The sequence below is a fragment of the Boleophthalmus pectinirostris genome, unplaced genomic scaffold, assembly GCF_026225935.1.
Source record: "Boleophthalmus pectinirostris isolate CB_2022bp ecotype Guang Dong unplaced genomic scaffold, ASM2622593v1 HiC_scaffold_17, whole genome shotgun sequence".
Taxonomy (NCBI): domain Eukaryota; kingdom Metazoa; phylum Chordata; class Actinopteri; order Gobiiformes; family Gobiidae; genus Boleophthalmus; species Boleophthalmus pectinirostris.
The window spans coordinates 11562078-11584452 of record NW_026571115.1 but is presented as its reverse complement, the minus strand read 5'-3'; the positions used below and the strand labels follow the sequence as shown (position 1 = coordinate 11584452).

General features: G+C 42.6%; 1 protein-coding gene and 1 pseudogene across 6 annotated transcripts in view; both read left to right on the top strand.

Moving 5' to 3' along the window:
• Positions 1-21253, top strand: part of LOC129407198 (NACHT, LRR and PYD domains-containing protein 12-like) — a 37634-nt gene extending 16381 nt beyond the window's left edge. For 3 of the 6 annotated variants that reach the window (XM_055152838.1, XM_055152837.1, XM_055152836.1), the window contains 6 exons: positions 7449-7622; positions 7787-7960; positions 16537-16710; positions 19735-19908; positions 20256-20429; positions 20594-21252. In XM_055152838.1, the coding sequence (XP_055008813.1) occupies positions 7449-7622; positions 7787-7960; positions 16537-16710; positions 19735-19908; positions 20256-20429; positions 20594-20828 (1105 nt within the window). In that variant the 3' untranslated portion in view covers positions 20829-21252. Of the gene's footprint in view, positions 1-7448; positions 7623-7786; positions 7961-16536; positions 16711-19734; positions 19909-20255; positions 20430-20593 lie in introns of all 6 variants that reach the window. The other 3 variants (XM_055152839.1, XM_055152840.1, XM_055152841.1) reach the window with 3 other exon arrangements.
• On the top strand, positions 13611-15171 carry LOC129408664 (NACHT, LRR and PYD domains-containing protein 3-like; annotated as a pseudogene).
• Positions 21254-22375: the final 1122 nt, after the last annotated feature.

Genomic DNA, 22375 nt, shown 5'->3' with positions numbered 1-22375 from the left:
GGAATGATGAGAGTGGACAGGGACTAACTGCTGCTGTGTTGTGTTTTCTCTCCATCAGATTCTGTGATTTCGATCTGCTCAACGGACAGAAAACTCAAACTGTCTGACAACAACAAGAAGGTGACACATGTGAGAGAGATCAGCCGTATCCAGATCATCAGGACAGATTTGAACTCCTGGAACAGTTCTGTGTTCCCACTGGTCTGACTGGTCTGTTTACTGGGAGGTCCAGTGGAAGTGGACATGTTTCTATTTCATGTCTTACAGAAGAATCAGAGGAAAGGACGCGTTTTTGACAGTTTGTTTGGACACAATGATCAGTCCTGGAGTCTGTTCTGTCTAAAGATGGTTTCATTGTTTCATCATAAACTTCGAACCCTCTCCCTCAGTCCTGTTCCTCTGGTGGGAGAGCTATCAGTGTTGTTGGGACTGCTGCTGGCTCTCTGTCCTTCTACACAGTCTCCTCTGACCAACTGACCCACCTCCACACTTCAACACCACATTCACTCACACTCTGTTCCCTGGGTTGGGCTCTGGTTCTACTCCTCAGTGTCTCTGTGTGCTCCGACAGACTCACTCTCCTCGTGTAAAACAGTCCAACATTTTTCATCTATTTTTAGTTGAAAAAAAAAGTGATGTTAATAGTGGAGTTTGACAGAAAAAGACATGAGCCTCTTCAGCGTTGGATGAAGATAATTGGATCATTTCACACCAAATCTCCAAAAGTCCCAACTCGACCATCTCAGATTTGACTGAAAAAATTCCTCGGAGGTTTCACAAAACTTTTCAACAGGAAAAGTCCCAGATTTTATCTCCCAACTCTTTATAGTTTTGTCATTAAAACTATTTTGTCGTCTCCCCCTGACCTGTTTTGAGCAGAGTTTTCCGAGGAGCCACTTTCAGAACATTTGACACATTTTAACCCTTGAACATGTGAAGAATCTTAAATAGTTTTTTAGATACAGAAATCTGAAAGTGGCTCCTCGGAAAACTCTGCTCAAAACAGGTCAGGGGGGAGACGACAAAATATTTTTAATGACAAAACTATAAAGAGTTGGGAGATAAAATTTTGGGGGATTTGTCGTGAAATGATCCAAACGTCTAGAGTGAGAGATGGTGTGTGGTGTTATACTGTGTACGGGACCACAACTTTATAAAGTGTCATGAAATGTTTGAGAAAACCCTTCTCTCTTCTCTTTCTACTTCCAAATGTTTGTCATGTCAAGGCTGTGTTCTGTGTTGTGTCCACCAGAGGGCGCTCACAGTCAGTCTGAGAATGGACCAAAATGAACCAAACAGAGAAACACATAATAACAGCGATCAACAGATACATAAAGACAATTATTTGACATGACTCATCACAAATATAATCTCCAGATAAAAATATACATCAATAATTCATGAAAGCAACAATGTGCTTCTGCCAGACTCTTCTAATCGTACGTCACATGACTCCAGATACAAAAGAAATATGTTCTAGTTTACATTCAGACGACAAATTCACTTCAGTTCCTTCTTCTGCACACTTCTGTCATCTGAAAAGTGCTTCCAATATTGTTTTAGAATGATTAGCCCAGATCTCAGCACAGTACGTCAAATATGGTGCAACGAAAGAACAATAAAGTGTCTGTAGAGCTTTGTCCACTAAATATTTGGCCTTACCTAATACTGCCATGTTTTTGGATATTTGACTCTGTATATATTGTACGTGTTCTTTCCAATGACGTTTTTTCATCAATAATAACACCTCGCCCTATAAAGCCTGACACATGAAATAATAGACACAACATTCTGATTCTTTCATATTTAACTCTGTTATTGGATTTTTGAACAAAATGTAAAAAATAAAATAATGATAACATTGACTATTTTATAAGTAAAAATGTGTCATATTTGATACGTTGGGCCTTCGTGTCCATTTTATAAAACCCAACCTGGTTTATTTTAGGACCAAACTAAATTCTCTTTGATGCATTTAGAACTCAGAGAAACTTTTCTGAACATTTCCTTTTCTGTTTTTAAATGTCTGAACAGAAGGATTTTTATTTTCCCACGTGGGACAAGAGAAAACAGTTTGTTTTGGCTCCTTGTTCAGGCTCAGACGTACGTCACATTACCCACCGCACACGTGTTGAGAAAGGATTATAATGATGATTGATGGTTCAGACCTGGTTTGGATCCTAGTTTAGTCCTGGTTTAGTTTTAGTTTAGACCTGGTTTAGATCTGGTTTAATCTTAGACAAACTTTATTGATCCACATAAATAAAATTATATAAAACAATATCTTAAAATAACAAAGAGAAAAAACATATAAATGATAATAAGATGGTACGTTTCAGTTGGACTTGAACATTGTAAAGAATAATGCAGAAAATTGTTTTAAAAGGCAAAGCAAACCGGACCCATAGAAAACAGTGTGAGCGGCTAAGCTAAGCTAACCCTTACAAACAAATGTGAGATGCTAATGCTAAACCTAAAGCATGAGTTTTTTAAAATTAATTTTAATTTTTTTTAATTAATTTATCAATTTTTTTCTTTTTATTCTTTTTTTTCTCTTTCTTTCTTTTTAATTTATTTTTTTCTTTTATTTATTTATTTATTTATTTTTATATATTTATTTTTATTTCTTTTCTTTCTTTTTTCTTTTATTTATTTTGTTATTTTTTTCTTTCTTTTTTATTTTAATAATTTTTTTATTATTTTATTTATTTATTTTATTTCTTTTTTTCTTTTATTTAAGTTTTTTTTTTTCTTTTTTCTTATTATTTTTATTATTATTATTATTATTATTATTATTATTATTATATTATTACTATTATTATTATTATTATTATTATTATTATTATTATTATTATTATTATTATTATTATTATTATTATTATTAATTTATTTTTATTTATTTATTTATTTTTATTTTTTTTCTTGCGTGAACATTCAAGTTAAAAACAAACCCGCAGTAAACATTCGTCTGTCGCGTCCTCCGCACTTTCGGGGTTTTTCGGTTAAATACAGCGCGCTAATTGGCGGTTCGGGATCACGTGACGGAACTTACGCAAAGGGGGGACGTAAAAATCAAAGAGCAGTAGCGGGGCAAGAGAGTATCACGCTACACGCGGTTTTGTCACTCGCGTTACGTCCGGGTGCCGAGAAGTCCGAGGTTCGTGAACGCAGCGCTGCACTTTACGCACGGACTTCAAAGGAAAAAAAAAAAAAAAAAAAAAGGTTGTGTAATTTTTGGGTTAAAAGTTAAAGACACAACAGCAGCACCCGGAGACTAAACCAGGACTAAACCAGGACTAAACCAGGTCTAAACCAGGTCTAAACCAGGACTAACCCAGAACTGAACCAGGACTAAACCGGGACTGAAGCAGGACGTGCGTGTCCCGGGAGCCTGCAGAGGGGATCGCGGAGGATTACGGTGTCGGTGACAGGTGAGTTCGCTGAAGCACCTGACAGGGACTCACCTGACAGGGACTCACCTGACAGGGACTGTGATCCAGTTTGGTTGGCGTCCGTCCTCTGCATTTGGTTCTTCTTGGGGAAAGTTCTTCTCAGGTCGAGGCTCCTGACACCACTCCCTGTTCCACATCATCTGAGCTCGGACAGAACTGGAGCTGCTCCTGCTGGGTCAGGACTCTGGTTTGGATCTAGTTCGACTGTATTTCTCTCACTAGGCTAAAAGCAGGACATTTTTAAAGTTGAATCACTTGAATAGGCTATTGTCATAAAATTATTTGGTTAATTAAAAGCCTAAAATAACAAATGCTGGTTGCTCTGTGAACACGGGGAACACCGGGACCTCTCTGAGTGTGCAGGTCCTGAACAGAAGTACACACTCACAATTTAGACTCACTCTGGAGTCACATGTTCACACATTGGTTCTTGTTCTGATCATCGTGTGTTACATTCTCTGTTTTGGCCACTGTTGGCAAAATAATTCAGAAATGAATCTGCATCTGAAGAACAATCTGTTATTGCTCTGGAGTCATACAGCGCGACATTTTAGAGGAAACGTGTTTCTCACATGATGCATGTGGAATAGTTCATTTGGACCACTGTCTGTGGTTTGGACCCGAGTTCATGTTCATACCAGAGGAACCAAAATTTGGTATTTGGTGCGGATTCAAGTGAACCGAGACCACCTGTTTTTTTGATGTTTTGGTCTGTTTGATTTGGTGCAGGTTTGGGCCTGACTGAAGCTTTCACACCAACAGAAACAAACCGAACTAAGAACCTTTGGTTCGAATGGAGCATTTGGTGCACACCAACTACTGTGAAAGCACTCTAAGATCCTCCATGTACATGCTGAGGAAACCCTCAGTTTATCTGCACTTTTCCTTTCCCGAGGATTTGTCCAAACGAGGCCTGCGGGCTTCACAGGTGAACAAACATTCATTATATTCAGTGTCAGTGTCAGGCCCGTACCTGGACAGAGTCTGAACATGAAAAACACACATGAAAGTGTCAGGTTTGAAATAAAAAGGTGTTCACAAAACAATGAAAGTTCACTTCAAACGAAAGACAATCAGTGTGTGCGGTGAAGGCCTCCTGAACACTTTGTATCTGAGTCACAACAGTCCCATGTGTTTTACTGTGACTGAAGTGTGTTTTCTTCTGTGTCTCAGGATCCACCAGAAACATCCTCCGTCTGAACCTGGTCCCAGCTGTGAGTCCCTCAGGAGTGACAAGTCTATGGTACATCCAATATCCTTCAGGAGAGAGCTGTGAGTGAGCGCTGTGTTTTATGGTGCATGATATTAGAAGTATATGTGGAGTTAGTTTGTCGAAGTAAAGACTCAGTCACTATAATTAAAAAGTTAAAGTTTAGGGTAAAACTATATTTAAAAAACATTGGTGTGAGATTTGTCCAAAACAGTGCTCTGGTTTATCATTTAAATTTAAAGTCCAAATGTATTTTCCTGTTAATTAAATCCAGCAGACTCCAGCACAGAGCAGAGTGTTCTGAAGCGTCCTCCACCTGTGAGTCCCTCAGGAGTGACCGCTCTATGGGAGAGACACATCATTTTGCCACAGAGCCACGAGTTTTCAAAAGCATTGATCATAAGAACAATATATAAATAATAAATAATAATGATGCATGTTTCATGTGTGTCTGTGACAGAGGGGAGCAGCCGGGTCCAGAGGTCTCCAGTGGTCAGCACCATCACACACAGCTGGACTCCATATTTAAGGTGTGTCATTCACTAAAGTTTGGAAATGTTCAGATGAATGAAGCTTGTTTCACACAGATCTGACACTGACTGCATTTGTGTTGTTTATAATGTGTCTGTTCAGCTTCTGGAGGAGGACATCTTCACTTTTGTCCAGAAGGAGCTGAAGAAGCTCCACAAGGTTCTGAGTACAGATGAGCCAGAAGGTTTAGATCCTGTGGAGGATGAGGATGAAGAGCAGAGGAGCTGCAGTGAGGCTGTTCTGAAGATCACACTGAACTTCCTGAGGAGGATGAAGCAGAAGGAGCTGGCTGAGCGTCTGAGGAGCAGTAGGACCATTTAACACATTTAACAAGGTGCTCACAGTCATTTTATCTTCTCTGAGACTCAGGTCTGTATCTGTTGTCTTCATTCAGGGACTTCTTCTGGAGTTTGTCGGCGTAAACTGAAGTCTGACCAGCAGCAGAAGTTTGAGTTTGTGTTTGAGGGCATCGCTAAAGCAGGAAACTCCAGCCTTCTGAATGAGATCTACACAGAGCTCTACATCACAGAGGGAGGGTCTTCAGAGGTCAACCAGGAACATGAGGTCAGACACATGGAAACAGCCTCCAGGACACCAGGCCCAGCAGAGACACCCATCACATGTGAAGACATGTTTAAAGGCCCAGCTCACACACATGGAGCCATCAGAACAGTGCTGACAAAGGGAGTGGCTGGCATCGGGAAAACAGTGCTCACTCAGAAGTTCAGTCTGGACTGGGCTAAAGGTGAAGCCAACCAGGACATACAGCTGCTGTTCCCGTTCACTTTCAGAGCACTCAATGTGCTGAAGGAGAGAAGCTTCAGCTTGGTGACACTTGTTGGTCACTTCTTTAGTCAAACACAAGCAGAACTCTGCAGCTTTGAAGACCTCCAGGTGCTCTTCATCTTTGACGGTCTGGACGAGTGCAGACCTCCTCTGGACTTCACCAAAACCGAGGCCCTGAGCGACCCCACAGAGTCCGCCTCAGTGCACGTGCTGCTGGTGAACCTCATCAGGGGGAGCCTGCTTCCCTCCGCTCGCCTCTGGATAACCACACGACCCGCGGCGGCCAATCAGATCCCTGCTGAGTGCGTCTCCATGGTGACAGAGGTCAGAGGGTTCACCGACCCGCAGAAGGAGCAGTACTTCAGGAAGAGGTTCAGAGACGAGGCCGACACAATCATCTCCCACATCAAGACGTCCAGAATCCTCCACATCATGTGTCACCTGCCGATCTTCTGCTGGATCGCTGCCGCAGTCCTGGAGCATCTGTTGAAAAGCAGAGAGAGAGGAGAGCTGCCCAAGACCCTGACTCAGATGTACATCCACTTCCTGGTGGTTCAGGCCAAAGTCAAGAACATCAAGTATGAAGAAGGATCTGAGACAGACCCACACTGGAGTCCAGAGACCAGGAAGATGGTGGAGTCTCTGGGAAAACTGGCCTTTGAGCAGCTGCAGAAAGGAAACCTGATCTTCTACGAGAGTGACCTGAGCGAGTGTGGGCTGGACGCTGCAGCGGCCTCAGTGTACTCCGGAGTGTTCACACAGGTCTTTAGAGAGGAGCCAGGCCTGTACCAGGACAAGGTCTACTGCTTCATCCATCTGAGTGTGTGCAGGAGTTTCTGGCTGCTCTTCACGTCCATCAGACCTTCATCAACACTGGGATCAACCTGCTCTCAGAGAAAACACAGAAGTGTACAATGTTCAGTGTGAAAAAAAAAACTAAAGCAGTCTTCATCCAGACAGCTGTGGACGAGGCCTTACAGAGTCCAAACGGACACCTGGACCTGCTCCTCCGCTTCCTCCTGGGTCTTTCACTGTCGACCAATCAGAGCCTTCTACAAGGTCTGCTGACACAGACAGGAAGTAGCTCCCAGACCAATCAGAAAACAGCTGAGTACATCAAGAAGAAGCTGAGTGAGGATGTGTCTGCAGAGAGGAGCATCAACCTGCTCCACTGTCTGAATGAACTGAATGATCGTTCTCTGGTGGAGCAGATCCAACAGTACCTGAGATCAGGACGTCTGTCTGAAGGTCGACTGTCTCCTGCTGAGTGGTCAGCTCTGGCCTTCATCTTACTGTCATCAGAAGAAGATCTGGACCAGTTTGAGCTGAAGAAATACTCTGCTTCAGAGGAGTTTCTCCTGAGGCTGCTGCCAGTGGTCAAGGCCTCCACCAAAGCTCTGTGAGTCTCCTTTGTTTAACAGAGGATGGTTTGATTCATTTTCTACATAAACAATGTTTTCTGTCTCCAGACTGAGCAGCTGTAACCTGTCAGAGAGAAGCTGTGAAGCTCTGTCCTCAGTCCTCAGCTCCCAGTCCTCTAGTCTGAGAGTCCTGGACCTCAGTCTCAACGACTTGAAGGACTCGGGGCTGAAGATGTTGTGTGTTGGACTGAAGAGTCGTCACTGTAAACTGGAACAGCTCAGGTCAGAGGGGTTCATATTCTTCACTATTATTACATAACCTGTTGGTGTTTGTGTTGGAAAATCACATTTGATAAAGTCACATAAAGATCTGGGACTTGTTCTTTGTCTCATTTGGGTTGAATGTTTCTAATGAATGGACTGATTCCAATAATCTGTGTCCTCAGACTGTCAGGTTGTCTGCTCTCAGAGGAAGGCTGTGCTTCTCTGGCCTCAGCTCTGAGGTCCAACCCCTCCCATCTGATAGAACTGGACCTCAGCTACAACCATCCAGGAGACACAGGAGTAAAGCTCCTGTGTGCTCTACAGGAGGACCCCCACTGCACACTGGACACTCTCAGGTATGGACATGCTCGCCTGCTTAACACTCACAATCATAAATGACAGTGTCATGAATAAAAACAGACTTCAGAAGCACCAGAGGCCTGTGCACCACAGATTGAGAAGAGTGTTAGGGTCAAAAGAACACATTTGAATGTCACATGGAGTGAAAATGCTCTGAGACAAACTCTGATGTGGTGTGTTTCCTTCAGACTGACACCTGCTGGAGAACGATGGATGAATCCAATCAAGAGATGTAAGTCTGACTTAACCCATTTAACTCTGGTCAGTTTTATGATTTTATTTGTGTCACACAAACAAAGCGTCTGTCAACATTCGATTTTACACAACCGGCTCATTTTTGAGGGTCACAGCGTTTCCTTTTTGAGCGAGTTCAAACACTGTTGTGATGTAGAGATGTAGAGTTTCAGGAGTCATCATCTGGACACTGTTTTTACAATCCAACACAAGTTTATTTGTACAAAATCACAATCATCACAATAAATAAATCAAAACATCAGAAGTGCTGCTGCTGGAGCAAAGGAGGAGCCCTGGAGCCACTGACACAGACACAACTGTTGGACTCAGCACAGGACTGTCTCCACACAAGCACAAGTCACACTGGACAAAACTGAACACAGCAACTGGACAAACCTGATGTTTGTGCAGGAGTTTCATTAGTGGTTGTGTGTGTTGGGATAGTGCTCTGAAGGGGGAGGGACTTAGCACGGGGAGCAAAGAGAGAGAAAGTGTGTGTCCTGGAGCACAGACGAGTGTAGGAATGTGTGGAGTGACGTCAGAGACTGGAGCTGCACTTTGTCACTGCAGCAACAAACTCCAGAGAAATCCAGATTTACACTGAGAATAATCTGAAATAGACTCCAGATTTACACTGAGAATAATCTGAAATAGACTCCAGATTTACACTGAGAATAATCTGAAATAGACTCCAGATTTACACTGAGAATAATCTGAAATAGACTGATGTGGGGCTGTGTGAAAGGAAATGTTTTTTACACTCACATAAATGTGAGACAAACAGAAGAGTGGAATGATGAGAGTGGACAGGGGACTAACTGCTGCTGTGTTGTGTTTTCTCTCCATCAGATTTCTGTGATTTCACTCTGGATCCAAACACAGCTCAACAGAAAACCTCAAACTGTCTGACAACAACAAGAAGGTGACACATGTGACAGAGGATCAGCCGTATCCAGATCATCAGGACAGATTTGACTCCTGGACTCAGATTCTGTGTTCCACTGGTCTGACTGGTCTCTGTTACTGGGAGGTCCAGTGGAGTGGACATGTTTCTATATCAGTGTCTTACAGAAGAATCAGAAGGAAAGGAGGCGGTTTTGACAGTTTGTTTGGACACAATGATCAGTCCTGGAGTCTGTTCTGTTCTAAAGATGGTTTCATTGTTTATCATAATAACGTTCGAAACCCTCCTCCCTCAGTCCTGTTCCTCTGGTGGGAGAGTATCAGTGTTTGTGGACTGTCCTGCTGGCTCTCTGTCCTTCTACACAGTCTCCTCTGACCAACTGACCCACCTCCACACCTTCAACACCACATTCACTCACACTCTGTTCCCTGGGTTTGGGCTCTGCTCTTATGGCTCCTCAGTGTCTCTGTGTGCTCCGACAGACTCACTCTCCTCGCTGTAAAACAGTCCAACATTTTTCATCTATTTTTACATCGTTGAACAAAAAAAGTGATGTTAATAGTGGAGTTTGACAGAAAAAGACATGAGCCTCACTTCAGCGTCTGGATGAAGATAATTGGATCATTTCACACCAAATCTCCAAAAGTCCCACTCGACCATCTCAGATTTGACTGAAAAAATTCTCGGAGGTTCACAAACTTTTCAACAGGAAAAGTCCCAGATTTTATCTCCCAACTCTTTATAGTTTTGTCATTAAAACTATTTTGTCGTCTCCCCCCTGACCTGTTTTGAGCAGAGTTTTCCGAGGAGCCACTTTCAGAACATTTGACACATTTTAACCCTTGAACATGTGAAGAATCTTAAATAGTTTTTTAGATACAGAAATCTGAAAGTGGCTCCTCGGAAAACTCTGCTCAAAACAGGTCAGGGGGGAGACGACAAAATATTTTTAATGACAAAACTATAAAGAGTTGGGAGATAAAATTTTGGGGGATTTGTCATGAAATGATCCAAACGTCTAGAGTGAGAGATGTGTGTGGGTGTTATATGTGTACGGGACCACAACTTTATAAAGTGTCATGAAATGTTTGAGAAAACCCTTCTCTCTCTCTTTCTACTTCCAAATGTTTGTCGTGTCAAGGCTGTGTTCTGTGTTGTGTCCACCAGAGGGCGCTCACAGTCAGTCTGAGGATGGACCAAAATGAACCAAACAGAGAAACACATAATAACAGCGATCAACAGATACATAAAGACAATTATTTGACATCACTCATCACAAATATAATCTCCAGATAAAAATATACATCAATAATTCATGAAAGCAACAATGTGCTTCTGCCAGACTCTTCTAATCGTACGTCACATGACTCCAGATACAAAAGAAATATGTTCTAGTTTACATTCAGACGACAAATTCACTTCAGTTCCTTCTTCTGCACACTTCTGTCATCTGAAAAGTGCTTCCAATATTGTTTTAGAATGATTAGCCCAGATCTCAGCACAGTACGTCAAATATGGTGCAACGAAAGAACAATAAAGTGTCTGTAGAGCTTTGTCCACTAAATATTTGGCCTTACCTAATACTGCCATGTTTTTGGATATTTGACTCTGTATATATTGTACGTGTTCTTTCCAATGACGTTTTTCATCAATAATAACACCTCGCCCTATAAAGCCTGACACATGAAATAATAGACACAACATTCTGATTCTTTCATATTTAACTCTGTATTGGATTTTTGAACAAAATGTAAAAAATAAAATAATGATAACATTGACTATTTTATAAGTAAAAATGTGTCATATTTGATACGTTGGGCCTTCGTGTCCATTTTATAAAGCCCAACCTGGTTTATTTTAGGACCAAACTAAATTCTCTTTGATGCATTTAGAACTCAGAGAAACTTTTCTGAACATTTCCTTTTCTGTTTTTAAATGTCTGAACAGAAGGATTTTTATTTTCCCACGTGGGACAAGAGAAAACAGTTTGTTTTGGCTCCTTGTTCAGGCTCAGACGTACGTCACATTTCCCACCGCACACGTGTGAGAAAGGATTATAATGATGATTGATGGTTCAGACCTGGTTTGGATCCTAGTTTAGTCCTGGTTTAGTTTTAGTTTAGACCTGGTTTAGATCTGGTTTAATCTTAGACAAACTTTATTGATCCACATAAATAAAATATAATAAAACAATATCTTAAAATAACAAAGAGAAAAAACATATAAATGATAATAAGATGGTACGTTTCAGTTGGACTTGAACATTGTAAAGAATAATGCAGAAAATTGTTTTAAAAGGCAAAGCAAACCGGACCCATAGAAAACAGTGTGAGCGGCTAAGCTAAGCTAACCCTTACAAACAAATGTGAGATGCTAATGCTAAACCTAAAGCATGAGTTTTTTAAAATTTATTTTAATTTTTTTAATTAATTTATCATTTTTTTTTTTTATTTCTTTTTTTTCTCTTTCTTTCTTTTTAATTTATTTTTTTCTTTTATTTATTTATTTATTTATTTTTATATATTTATTTTTATTTCTTTTCTTTCTATTTTCTTTTATTTATTTTGTTATTTTTTTCTTTCTTTTTATTTTAATAATTTTTTTTTATTATTTTATTTATTTATTTATTTTCTTTTTTCTTTTATTTAAGTTTTTTTTTTCTTTTTTTCTTATTATTTCTTTATTATTATTATTATTATTATTATTATTATTATTATTATTATTATTATTATTATTATTATTATTATTATTATTATTATTATTATTATTATTATTATTATTATTATTATTATTATTATTATTATTATTTTTATTTATTTATTTATTTTATTTTTTTTTCTTGCGTGAACATTCAAGTTAAAAACAAACCCGCAGTAAACATTCGTCTGTCGCGTCCTTCGCACTTTCGGGGGTTTTCGGTTAAATACAGCGCGCTAATTGGCGGTTCGGGATCACGTGACGGAATTTACGCAAAGGGGGGACGTAAAAATCAAAGAGCAGTAGCGGGGCAAGAGAGTATCACGCTACACGCGATTTTGTCACTCGCGTTACGTCCGGGTGCCGAGAAGTCCGAGGTTCGTGAACGCAGCGCTGCACTTTACGCACGGACTTCAAAGGAAAAAAAAAAAAAAAAAAAAAAGGTTGTGTAATTTTTGGGTTAAAAGTTAAAGACACAACAGCAGCACCCGGAGACTAAACCAGGACTAAACCAGGACTAAACCAGGTCTAACCAGGTCTAAACCAGGACTAACCCAGAATGAACAGGAGTTCTGTGCGGGAAAAGAGAGAATGTGCTGTGGACTACAGGTCCGGACGGGCTGCTCCGGTCCTCTGTGCTCAAGAACTGCAGTTGGTTCTGAGGTGGTGCAAAGCATCCGGACAGAAGCGTGAATCCAGTTTGGTTGGCGTCCGTCCTCTGCATTTGGTTCTTCTTGGGGAAAGTTCTTCTCAGGTCGAGGCTCCTGACACCACTCCCTGTTCCACATCATCTGAGCTCGGACAGAACTGGAGCTGCTCCTGCTGGGTCAGGACTCTGGTTTGGATCTAGTTCGACTGTATTTCTCTCACTAGGCTAAAAGCAGGACATTTTTAAAGTTGAATCACTTGAATAGGCTATTGTCATAAAATTATTTGGTTTAATTAAAAGCCTAAAATAACAAATGCTGGTTGCTCTGTGAACACGGGGAACACCGGGACCTCTCTGAGTGTGCAGGTCCTGAACAGAAGTACACACTCACAATTTAGACTCACTCTGGAGTCACATGTTCACACATTGGTTCTTGTTCTGATCATCGTGTGTTACATTCTCTGTTTTGGCCACTGTTGGCAAAATAATTCAGAAATGAATCTGCATCTGAAGAACAATCTGTTATTGCTCTGGAGTCATACAGCGCGACATTTTAGAGGAAACGTGTTTCTCACATGATGCATGTGGAATAGTTCATTTGGACCCACTGTCTGTGGTTTGGACCCGAGTTCATGTTCATACCAGAGGAACCAAAATTTGGTATTTGGTGCGGATTCAAGTGAACCGAGACCACCTGTTTTTTGATGTTTTGGTCTGTTTGATTTGGTGCAGGTTTGGGCCTGACTGAAGCTTTCACACCAACAGAAACAAACCGAACTAAGAACCTTTGGTTCGAATGGACCGTTTGGTGCACAACTACTGTCGGTGTGAAAGCACTCTAAGATCCTCCATGTACATGCTGAGGAAACCCTCAGTTTATCTGCACTTTTCCTTTCCCGAGGATTTGTCCAAACGAGGCCTGCGGGCTTCACAGGTGAACAAACATTCATTATATTCAGTGTCAGTGTCAGGCCCGTACCTGGACAGAGTCTGAACATGAAAAACACACATGAAAGTGTCAGGTTTGAAATAAAAAGGTGTTCACAAAACAATGAAAGTTCACTTCAAATGAAAGACAATCAGTGTGTGCGGTGAAGGCCTCCTGAACACTTTGTATCTGAGTCACAACAGTCCCATGTGTTTTACTGTGACTGAAGTGTGTTTTCTTCTGTGTCTCAGGATCCACCAGAAACATCCTCCGTCTGAACCTGGTCCCAGCTGTGAGTCCCTCAGGAGTGACAGGTCTATGGGAATTCCAATAACCTTCAGGAGAGAGCTGTGAGTGAGCGCTGTGTATTATGGTGCATGATATTATAAGTATATGGGGAATTATATCTGGTACACGGATTATTTAGTGTTTCACAAATTCTGTTCAATTGAAAATTCACTAAGTTCCCTTCAAGTTTGCTGATGTAAAGACTCAGTCATTGTAAATAAAAAGTTAAAGTTTAAGGAACAATTATATATAAAAAAAAAACATGTTGGTGTGAGATTTGTCCAAAACAGTGCTCTGATTTATCATTTAAATGTAAAGTCCAAATGTATTTTCCTGTTAATTAAATCCACCAGACTCCAGCACAGACCAGAGTCTTCTGAAGCGTCCCCCACCTGTGAGTCCCTCAGGAGTGACCGCTCTATGGGAGAGACACATCATTTTGCCACAGAGCCACGAGTTTTCAAAAGCATTGATCATAAGAACAATATATAAATAATAAATAATAATGATGCATGTTTCATGTGTGTCTGTGACAGAGGGGAGCAGCCGGGTCCAGAGGTCTCCAGTGGTCAGCACCATCACACACAGCTGGACTCCATATTTAAGGTGTGTCATTCACTAAAGTTTGGAAATGTTCAGATGAATGAAGCTTGTTTCACACAGATCTGACACTGACTGCATTTGTGTTGTTTATAATGTGTCTGTTCAGCTTCTGGAGGAGGACATCTTCACTTTTGTCCAGAAGGAGCTGAAGAAGCTCCACAAGGTTCTGAGTACAGATGAGCCAGAAGGTTTAGATCCTGTGGAGGATGAGGATGAAGAGCAGAGGAGCTGCAGTGAGGCTGTTCTGAAGATCACACTGAACTTCCTGAGGAGGATGAAGCAGAAGGAGCTGGCTGAGCGTCTGAGGAGCAGTAGGACCATTTAACACATTTAACAAGGTGCTCACAGTCATTTTATCTTCTCTGAGACTCAGGTCTGTATCTGTTGTCTTCATTCAGGGATTTATTCTGGAGTTTGTCAGCGTAAACTGAAGTCTGACCTGCAGCAGAAGTTTGAGTTTGTGTTTGAGGGCATCGCTAAAGCAGGAAACTCCAGCCTTCTGAATGAGATCTACACAGAGCTCTACATCACAGAGGGAGGGTCTTCAGAGGTCAACCAGGAACATGAGGTCAGACACATGGAAACAGCCTCCAGGACACCAGGCCCAGCAGAGACACCATCACATGTGAAGACATGTTTAAAGGCCCAGCTCACACACATGGAGCCATCAGAACAGTGCTGACAAAGGGAGTGGCTGGCATCGGGAAAACAGTGCTCACTCAGAAGTTCAGTCTGGACTGGGCTCAAAGGTGAAGCCAACCAGGACATACAGCTGCTGTTCCCGTTCACTTTCAGAGCACTCAATGTGCTGAAGGAGAGAAGCTTCAGCTTGGTGACACTTGTTGGTCACTTCTTTAGTCAAACACAAGCAGAACTCTGCAGCTTTTGAAGACCTCCAGGTGCTCTTCATCTTTGACGGTCTGGACGAGTGCAGACCTCCTCTGGACTTCACCAAAAACCGAGGCCCTGAGCGACCCCACAGAGTCCGCCTCAGTGCACGTGCTGCTGGTGAACCTCATCAGGGGGAGCCTGCTTCCCTCCGCTCGCCTCTGGATAACCACACGACCCGCGGCGGCCAATCAGATCCCTGCTGAGTGCGTCTCCATGGTGACAGAGGTCAGAGGGTTCACCGACCCGCAGAAGGAGCAGTACTTCAGGAAGAGGTTCAGAGACGAGGCCGACACAATCATCTCCCACATCAAGACGTCCAGAATCCTCCACATCATGTGTCACCTGCCGATCTTCTGCTGGATCGCTGCCGCAGTCCTGGAGCATCTGTTGAAAAGCAGAGAGAGAGGAGAGCTGCCCAAGACCCTGACTCAGATGTACATCCACTTCCTGGTGGTTCAGGCCAAAGTCAAGAACATCAAGTATGAAGAAGGATCTGAGACAGACCCACACTGGAGTCCAGAGACCAGGAAGATGGTGGAGTCTCTGGGAAAACTGGCCTTTGAGCAGCTGCAGAAAGGAAACCTGATCTTCTACGAGAGTGACCTGAGCGAGTGTGGGCTGGACGCTGCAGCGGCCTCAGTGTACTCCGGAGTGTTCACACAGGTCTTTAGAGAGGAGCCAGGCCTGTACCAGGACAAGGTCTACTGCTTCATCCATCTGAGTGTGCAGGAGTTTCTGGCTGCTCTTCACGTCCATCAGACCTTCATCAGCTCTGGGATCAATCTACTAGTGGAGAAAATGTCACAATCCTCATGTTAAAGCGTCAATGTTCAGTGTGACAAAAAAACTAAAGCATCTTCATCAGACAGCTGTGGACCAGGCCTTACAGAGTCCAAACGGACACCTGGACCTGCTCCTCCGCTTCCTCCTGGGTCTTTCACTGTCGACCAATCAGAGCCTTCTACAAGGTCTGCTGACACAGACAGGAAGTAGCTCCCAGACCAATCAGAAAACAGCTGAGTACATCAAGAAGAAGCTGAGTGAGGATGTGTCTGCAGAGAGGAGCATCAACCTGCTCCACTGTCTGAATGAACTGAATGATCGTTCTCTGGTGGAGCAGATCCAACAGTACCTGAGATCAGGACGTCTGTCTGAAGGTGAACTGTCTCCTGCTGAGTGGTCAGCTCTGGCCTTCATCTTACTGTCATCAGAAGAAGATCTGGACCAGTTTGAGCTGAAGAAATACTCTGCTTCAGAGGAGTTTCTCCTGAGGCTGCTGCCAGTGGTCAAGGCCTCCACCAAAGCTCTGTGAGTCTCCTTTGTTTAACAGACGATGGTTTGATTCAACTTCTACATAAACAATGTTTTCTGTCTCCAGACTGAGCGGCTGTAACCTGTCAGAGAGAAGCTGTGAAGCTCTGTCCTCAGTCCTCAGCTCCCAGTCCTCTAGTCTGAGAGTCCTGGACCTCAGTCTCAATGACTTGAAGGACTCGGGGCTGAAGATGTTGTGTGTTGGACTGAAGAGTCGTCACTGTAAACTGGAACAGCTCAGGTCAGAGGGGTTCATATTCTTCATTATTATTACTTTGTGCCCCTCCTTGTGTGAAATGATGGGTGTGTGAAAGTGCTGCTCTCATCACATACAGTGTCACAGAGTCGTGACATTTGGAACAAAGAATCCAACATGATGAGGAACACAACAATAGAACATGACAGGGGTTCTCCTGGTTGGAAGCAGGAATAATATCTGAAATCCTCCTCACAATAGAATATAAATGTGTGGAAACGTGAGTTTATTTTAGCCTGAGCAGTGACACATGAACCATCAGTGTCTTGAATCACTGAAGAGTTACTCTCTAGTTGTTTCAATCTGAGCACCAATCATTTAACACTTTTTCTACAGTTTCAAAAGATTTCCTCCTCAGACTTTTCGTGTGTTAGTGATTGAATTTCTGTCCTTTTCAATATTGAAGAATCTTTAAATTTCAGGTCATTGGGTTTTCATGTTGTTTTTGCATCAGTGTGAACTCCAGTCTAAGTTTGTTTTTTACTATAACTAATGCACCTCCCTGGACATGTGGCCTTAAAAGCCTCCCACACCATCTGAACGGATCAAACTGATCCAATATTCATCTAAAAATACATATTTTCTTTTTTTAAACTAGTAACAGTTTCTGCGTCCCTCACATGACTCATATGAAACACTGTTTTATTTGAGGTTTGTTGGGGCGTCACAGTAAACAAACAGATACAGGAGCGTGATCTGACGTCATCATAATGTGCATGAGGGAGTTGATGTGTCACATAATCCATTCTTGACTTTGTATTCTGCACTTTAGTAAAGGTGAAGTATCTGGAAAGAGGATTCACACAGCACCATGCATCTGTCAAACCTGACATTTGTTGGAGCTCATTAAGAGATGCAGAAAGAGCGCCCTCTACAGGCAGTGGGCGCTTACAGGGATCCAGCTCTGGATTATTCACTAAATTTAACTCTCCACCAAATATGATGTGTTCATCTTTACATTTGGCAACAAGTCCAGTTCCATGTTTGTCCATAATTAGGAGCATGTACATTCACCAAAGTGATGTTTTTTACAGTAATTGTGTCCGACTGTGATGATCTGTCTTCCATCTCTATGATTAAATCTGTNTCAATGTGCTGAAGGAGAGAAGATTCAGCTTGGTGACACTTGTTGGTCACTTCTTTAGTCAAACACGAGCAGAACTCTGCAGCTTTGAACACCTCCAGGTGCTCTTCATCTTTGACGGTCTGGACGAGTGCAGACCTCCTCTGGACTTCACCAAAACCGAGGCCCTGAGCGACCCCACAGAGTCCGCCTCAGTGCACGTGCTGCTGGTGAACCTCATCAGGGGGAGCCTGCTTCCCTCCGCTCGCCTCTGGATAACCACACGACCCGCGGCGGCCAATCAGATCCCTGCTGAGTGCGTCTCCATGGTGACAGAGGTCAGAGGGTTCACCGACCCGCAGAAGGAGCAGTACTTCAGGAAGAGGTTCAGAGACAAGGCCGACACAATCATCTCCCACATCAAGACGTCCAGAATCCTCCACATCATGTGTCACCTGCCGATCTTCTGCTGGATCGCTGCCGCAGTCCTGGGACATCTGTTGAAAAGCAGAGAGAGAGGAGAGCTGCCCAAGACCCTGACTCAGATGTACATCCACTTCCTGGTGGTTCAGGCCAAAGTCAAGAACATCAAGTATGAAGAAGGATCTGAGACAGACCCACACTGGAGTCCAGAGACCAGGAAGATGGTGGAGTCTCTGGGAAAACTGGCCTTTGAGCAGCTGCAGAAAGGAAACCTGATCTTCTACGAGAGTGACCTGAGCGAGTGTGGGCTGGACGCTGCAGCGGCCTCAGTGTACTCCGGAGTGTTCACACAGGTCTTTAGAGAGGAGCCAGGCCTGTACCAGGACAAGGTCTACTGCTTCATCCATCTGAGTGTGCAGGAGTTTCTGGCTGCTCTTCATGTCCATCAGACCTTCATCAACACTGGGATCAACCTGCTCTCACAGAAACAAACATCATTTTGGACAAAGCTTTTTAGCAGCAAATCAGTGCAGTTTTACCAGACAGCTGTGGACCAGGTCTTACAGAGTCCAAACGGACACCTGGACCTGTTTCTCCGCTTCCTCCTGGGTCTTTCACTGTCGACCAATCAGAGCCTTCTACAAGGTCTGCTGACACAGAGAGGAAGTAGCTCCCAGACCAATCAGAAAACAGCTGAGTACATCAAGAAGAAGCTGAGTGAGGATGTGTCTGCAGAGAGGAGCATCAACCTGCTCCACTGTCTGAATGAACTAAATGATCGTTCTCTGGTGGAGCAGATCCAACAGTACCTGACATCAGGATGTCTGTCTAAACGTGAACTGTCTCCTGCTCAGTGGTCAGCTCTGGCCTTCATCTTACTGTCATCAGAAGAAGATCTGGACCAGTTTGAGCTGAAGAAATACTGTGCTTCAGAGGAGGTTCTCCTGAGGCTGCTGCCAGTGGTCAAGGCCTCCACCAAAGCTCTGTGAGTCTCTGTCAGGTTTAAACCCACCTAAACATTGTAAAACAAGAAGAAAGACAAGAGATTAGAATCGTTTTCTCATGAGGAGGGCGGACAGAGAGTGCATTCACCGTTACAATCTCGACCTGCTCTGGTGCGTCTCCTCTTTTTATTGTCTTAAGAGGGTCCCTAGTTACAATGGGTGTCTCCGGTCTCAGGGAGAGGGGTGAAAACAGTGGAGACACCAGACATGACAATATGTGTTATCAATAGCAGGTGCATATGTTGTTTAGCTTTCAGACACAGCAGCCTTGGAAGTCGTCTGCTCCCAAGCTCCGAGAGCCTTGAGAGTGTTTGCTCCCAGGAATCGCCGTTGCTCACACATGACTGCATACAGTTTCCAAGCACAAAAAAATTATTCAAATACATAAAGAATGGTACATAGCAAATATAGCAAATATAGGATAATATTATATTATATATTATTATTCTAACAGTCTCCTTTGTTTAACAGAGGATGGTTTGATTCAACTTCTACATAAACAATGTTTTCTGTCTCCAGACTGAGCGGCTGTAACCTGTCAGAGAGAAGCTGTGAAGCTCTGTCCTCAGTCCTCAGCTCCCAGTCCTCTAGTCTGACAGTCCTGGACCTCAGTCTCAACCACTTGAAGGACTCAGGGCTGGAGATGTTGTGTGTTGGACTGAAGAGTCCTCACTGTAAACTGGAACAGCTCAGGTCAGAAATATACAGACATTTACTGGTTTAAAGTTAATTCTTTCCCTAATTTTTATCTTCTTTTTGTAGAAACTGTTACTACAAAAAAAGTGTATTTTGTGTTATTCTGGGTCCTTGATTTTTGATGTGTTGTGCAAGTTGTTTTCATGAAATGAATAACTGATGGTTCAGGTTTAAAGTCAGAAATACAACATCATCCTACAGGAGAAATAGTCCTGTTTTTGTTTTCATGAATACATTTATTTTCTTTACAGATTGATTGTTGAGATTGGGAGTGAAAGGATGTAACTGAACTTGTCACTTCTGTTCTGAGTTCTTCTCTAATGAGCTCCTGTCTCCTCCTCCAGACTGAGCAGCTGTAACCTGTCAGAGAGAAGCTGTGAAGCTCTGTCCTCAGTCCTCAGCTCCCAGTCCTCTAGTCTGACAGTCCTGGACCTCAGTCTCAACGACTTGAAGGACTCGGGGCTGGAGATGTTTTTTGATGGACTGAAGAGTCGTCACTGTAAACTGGAACAGCTCAGGTCAGAGGGGTTCATATTCTTCACTATTATTACATAACCTGTTGGTGTTTGTGTTGGAAAATCACATTTGATAAAGTCACATAAAGATCTGGGACTTGTTCTTTGTCTCATTTGGGTTGAATGTTTCTAATGAATGGACTGATTCCAATAATCTGTGTCCTCAGACTGTCAGGTTGTCTGCTCTCAGAGGAAGGCTGTGCTTCTCTGGCCTCAGCTCTGAGGTCCAACCCCTCCCATCTGATAGAACTGGACCTGAGCTACAACCATCCAGGAGACACAGGAGTAAAGCTCCTGTGTGCTCTACAGGAGGACCCCCACTGCACACTGGACACTCTCAGGTATGGACCACTTTACTGTGGACACAAAGACACTTTGACTAAACATGTGGACAGGATTTGACTAAGAATCAAAGTGACTTAAAGTGTTTTTTCCTCTCATCACAAACATTAGAAATGTCCATTCAGCACAAAAACGAGTTGAGCTGCTGCGTCCTTCATGCCCCATGTGCTGTATGAGCCAGTTACTGATGCTGAGTGTGAATGTGGTGTATTCATCATCCTCAGGCCTCAGCTCAACATCGTCACACAGATCAATATAAAACCTTAGAGCTGTGAGCTGCATTAAAGCTCCATATGACACTATTTGATGATCTCTGTTCTAATGTCGTTTCCTCATCACAAACACACCTGGACTTGTCTTTTGTTTCATTCACATGTTTAACACACAAACCTGCACATTTAGGCTGAGCTCTTCTCTCAAACAGAAAACACTCTGTGATGTCATCATGTGGTGATACAGGAAGTGCTCCACTGTGTTTTTAAACTCTACAGACCTTCACTAGAATCATCTGGATCATTTCAGTCCTGGAATTTACCATTTCTACTCAACAAAAGGTAAAAGGAGCTTTTAACTGGAAAAGTACCACTTGATGACATCACAAGGTGGAACAGAGCATGTTGAGATTTGGAGATGTTACAGAGTAAAGGTTCATTTCTGCTCCTCTTTCGTCCATAAACAGATCCGTTTGTTCCAAGTGTAGAAACCGTCTGTATTTATGGTCCAGGAGCCAGAGCCTCCAGCGCGATTCTTCTGCTCCTTTTTCTTACTCTGATGTTTCATGAGTCACACCTCGGGACTTTACCACTTCAGGGTCTTTTGTTTCAGCTCCGTTCGGTCTCAGGACCCAAACCCCTTTTGTGGACCCCTCCTTGTGTGAAATGATGTGAGTGTGTGTAAAGTGCTGCTCTCGTCACATACAGTGTCACAGAGTCGTGACATTTGGAACAAAGAATCCAACATGATGAGGAACACAACAATAGAACATGACAGGGGTTCTCCTGGTTTGGGAGCAGGAATAATATCTGAAATCCTCCTCACAATAGAATATAAATGTGTGGAAACGTGAGTTTATTTTAGCCTGAGCAGTGACACATGAACCATCAGTGTCTTGAATCACTGAAGAGTTACTCTCTAGTTGTTTCAATCTGAGCACCAATCATTTAACACTTTTTCTACAGTTTCAAAAGATTTCCTCCTCAGACTTTTCGTGTGTTACTGATTGAATTTCTGTCCTTTTCAATATTGAAGAATATTTAAATTTCAGGTCATTGGGTTTATTCATGTTGTTTTTGCATCAGTGTGAACTCCAGTCTACGTTTGTTTTTTACTATAACTAATGCACCTCCCTGGACATGTGGCCTTAAAAGCCTCCCACACCATCTGAACGGATCAAACTGATCCAATATTCATCTAAAAATATATATTTTCTTTTTTAAACTAGTAACAGTTTCTGCGTCCCTCACATGACTCATATGAAACACTGTTTTATTTGAGGTTTGTTGGGGCGTCACAGTAAACAAACAGATACAGGAGTGTAGCTGCCGTTGGCGGCAACTGTCATACATTTAAGTTCATGTTTTATAACATTAAATTATATTCATATTGAT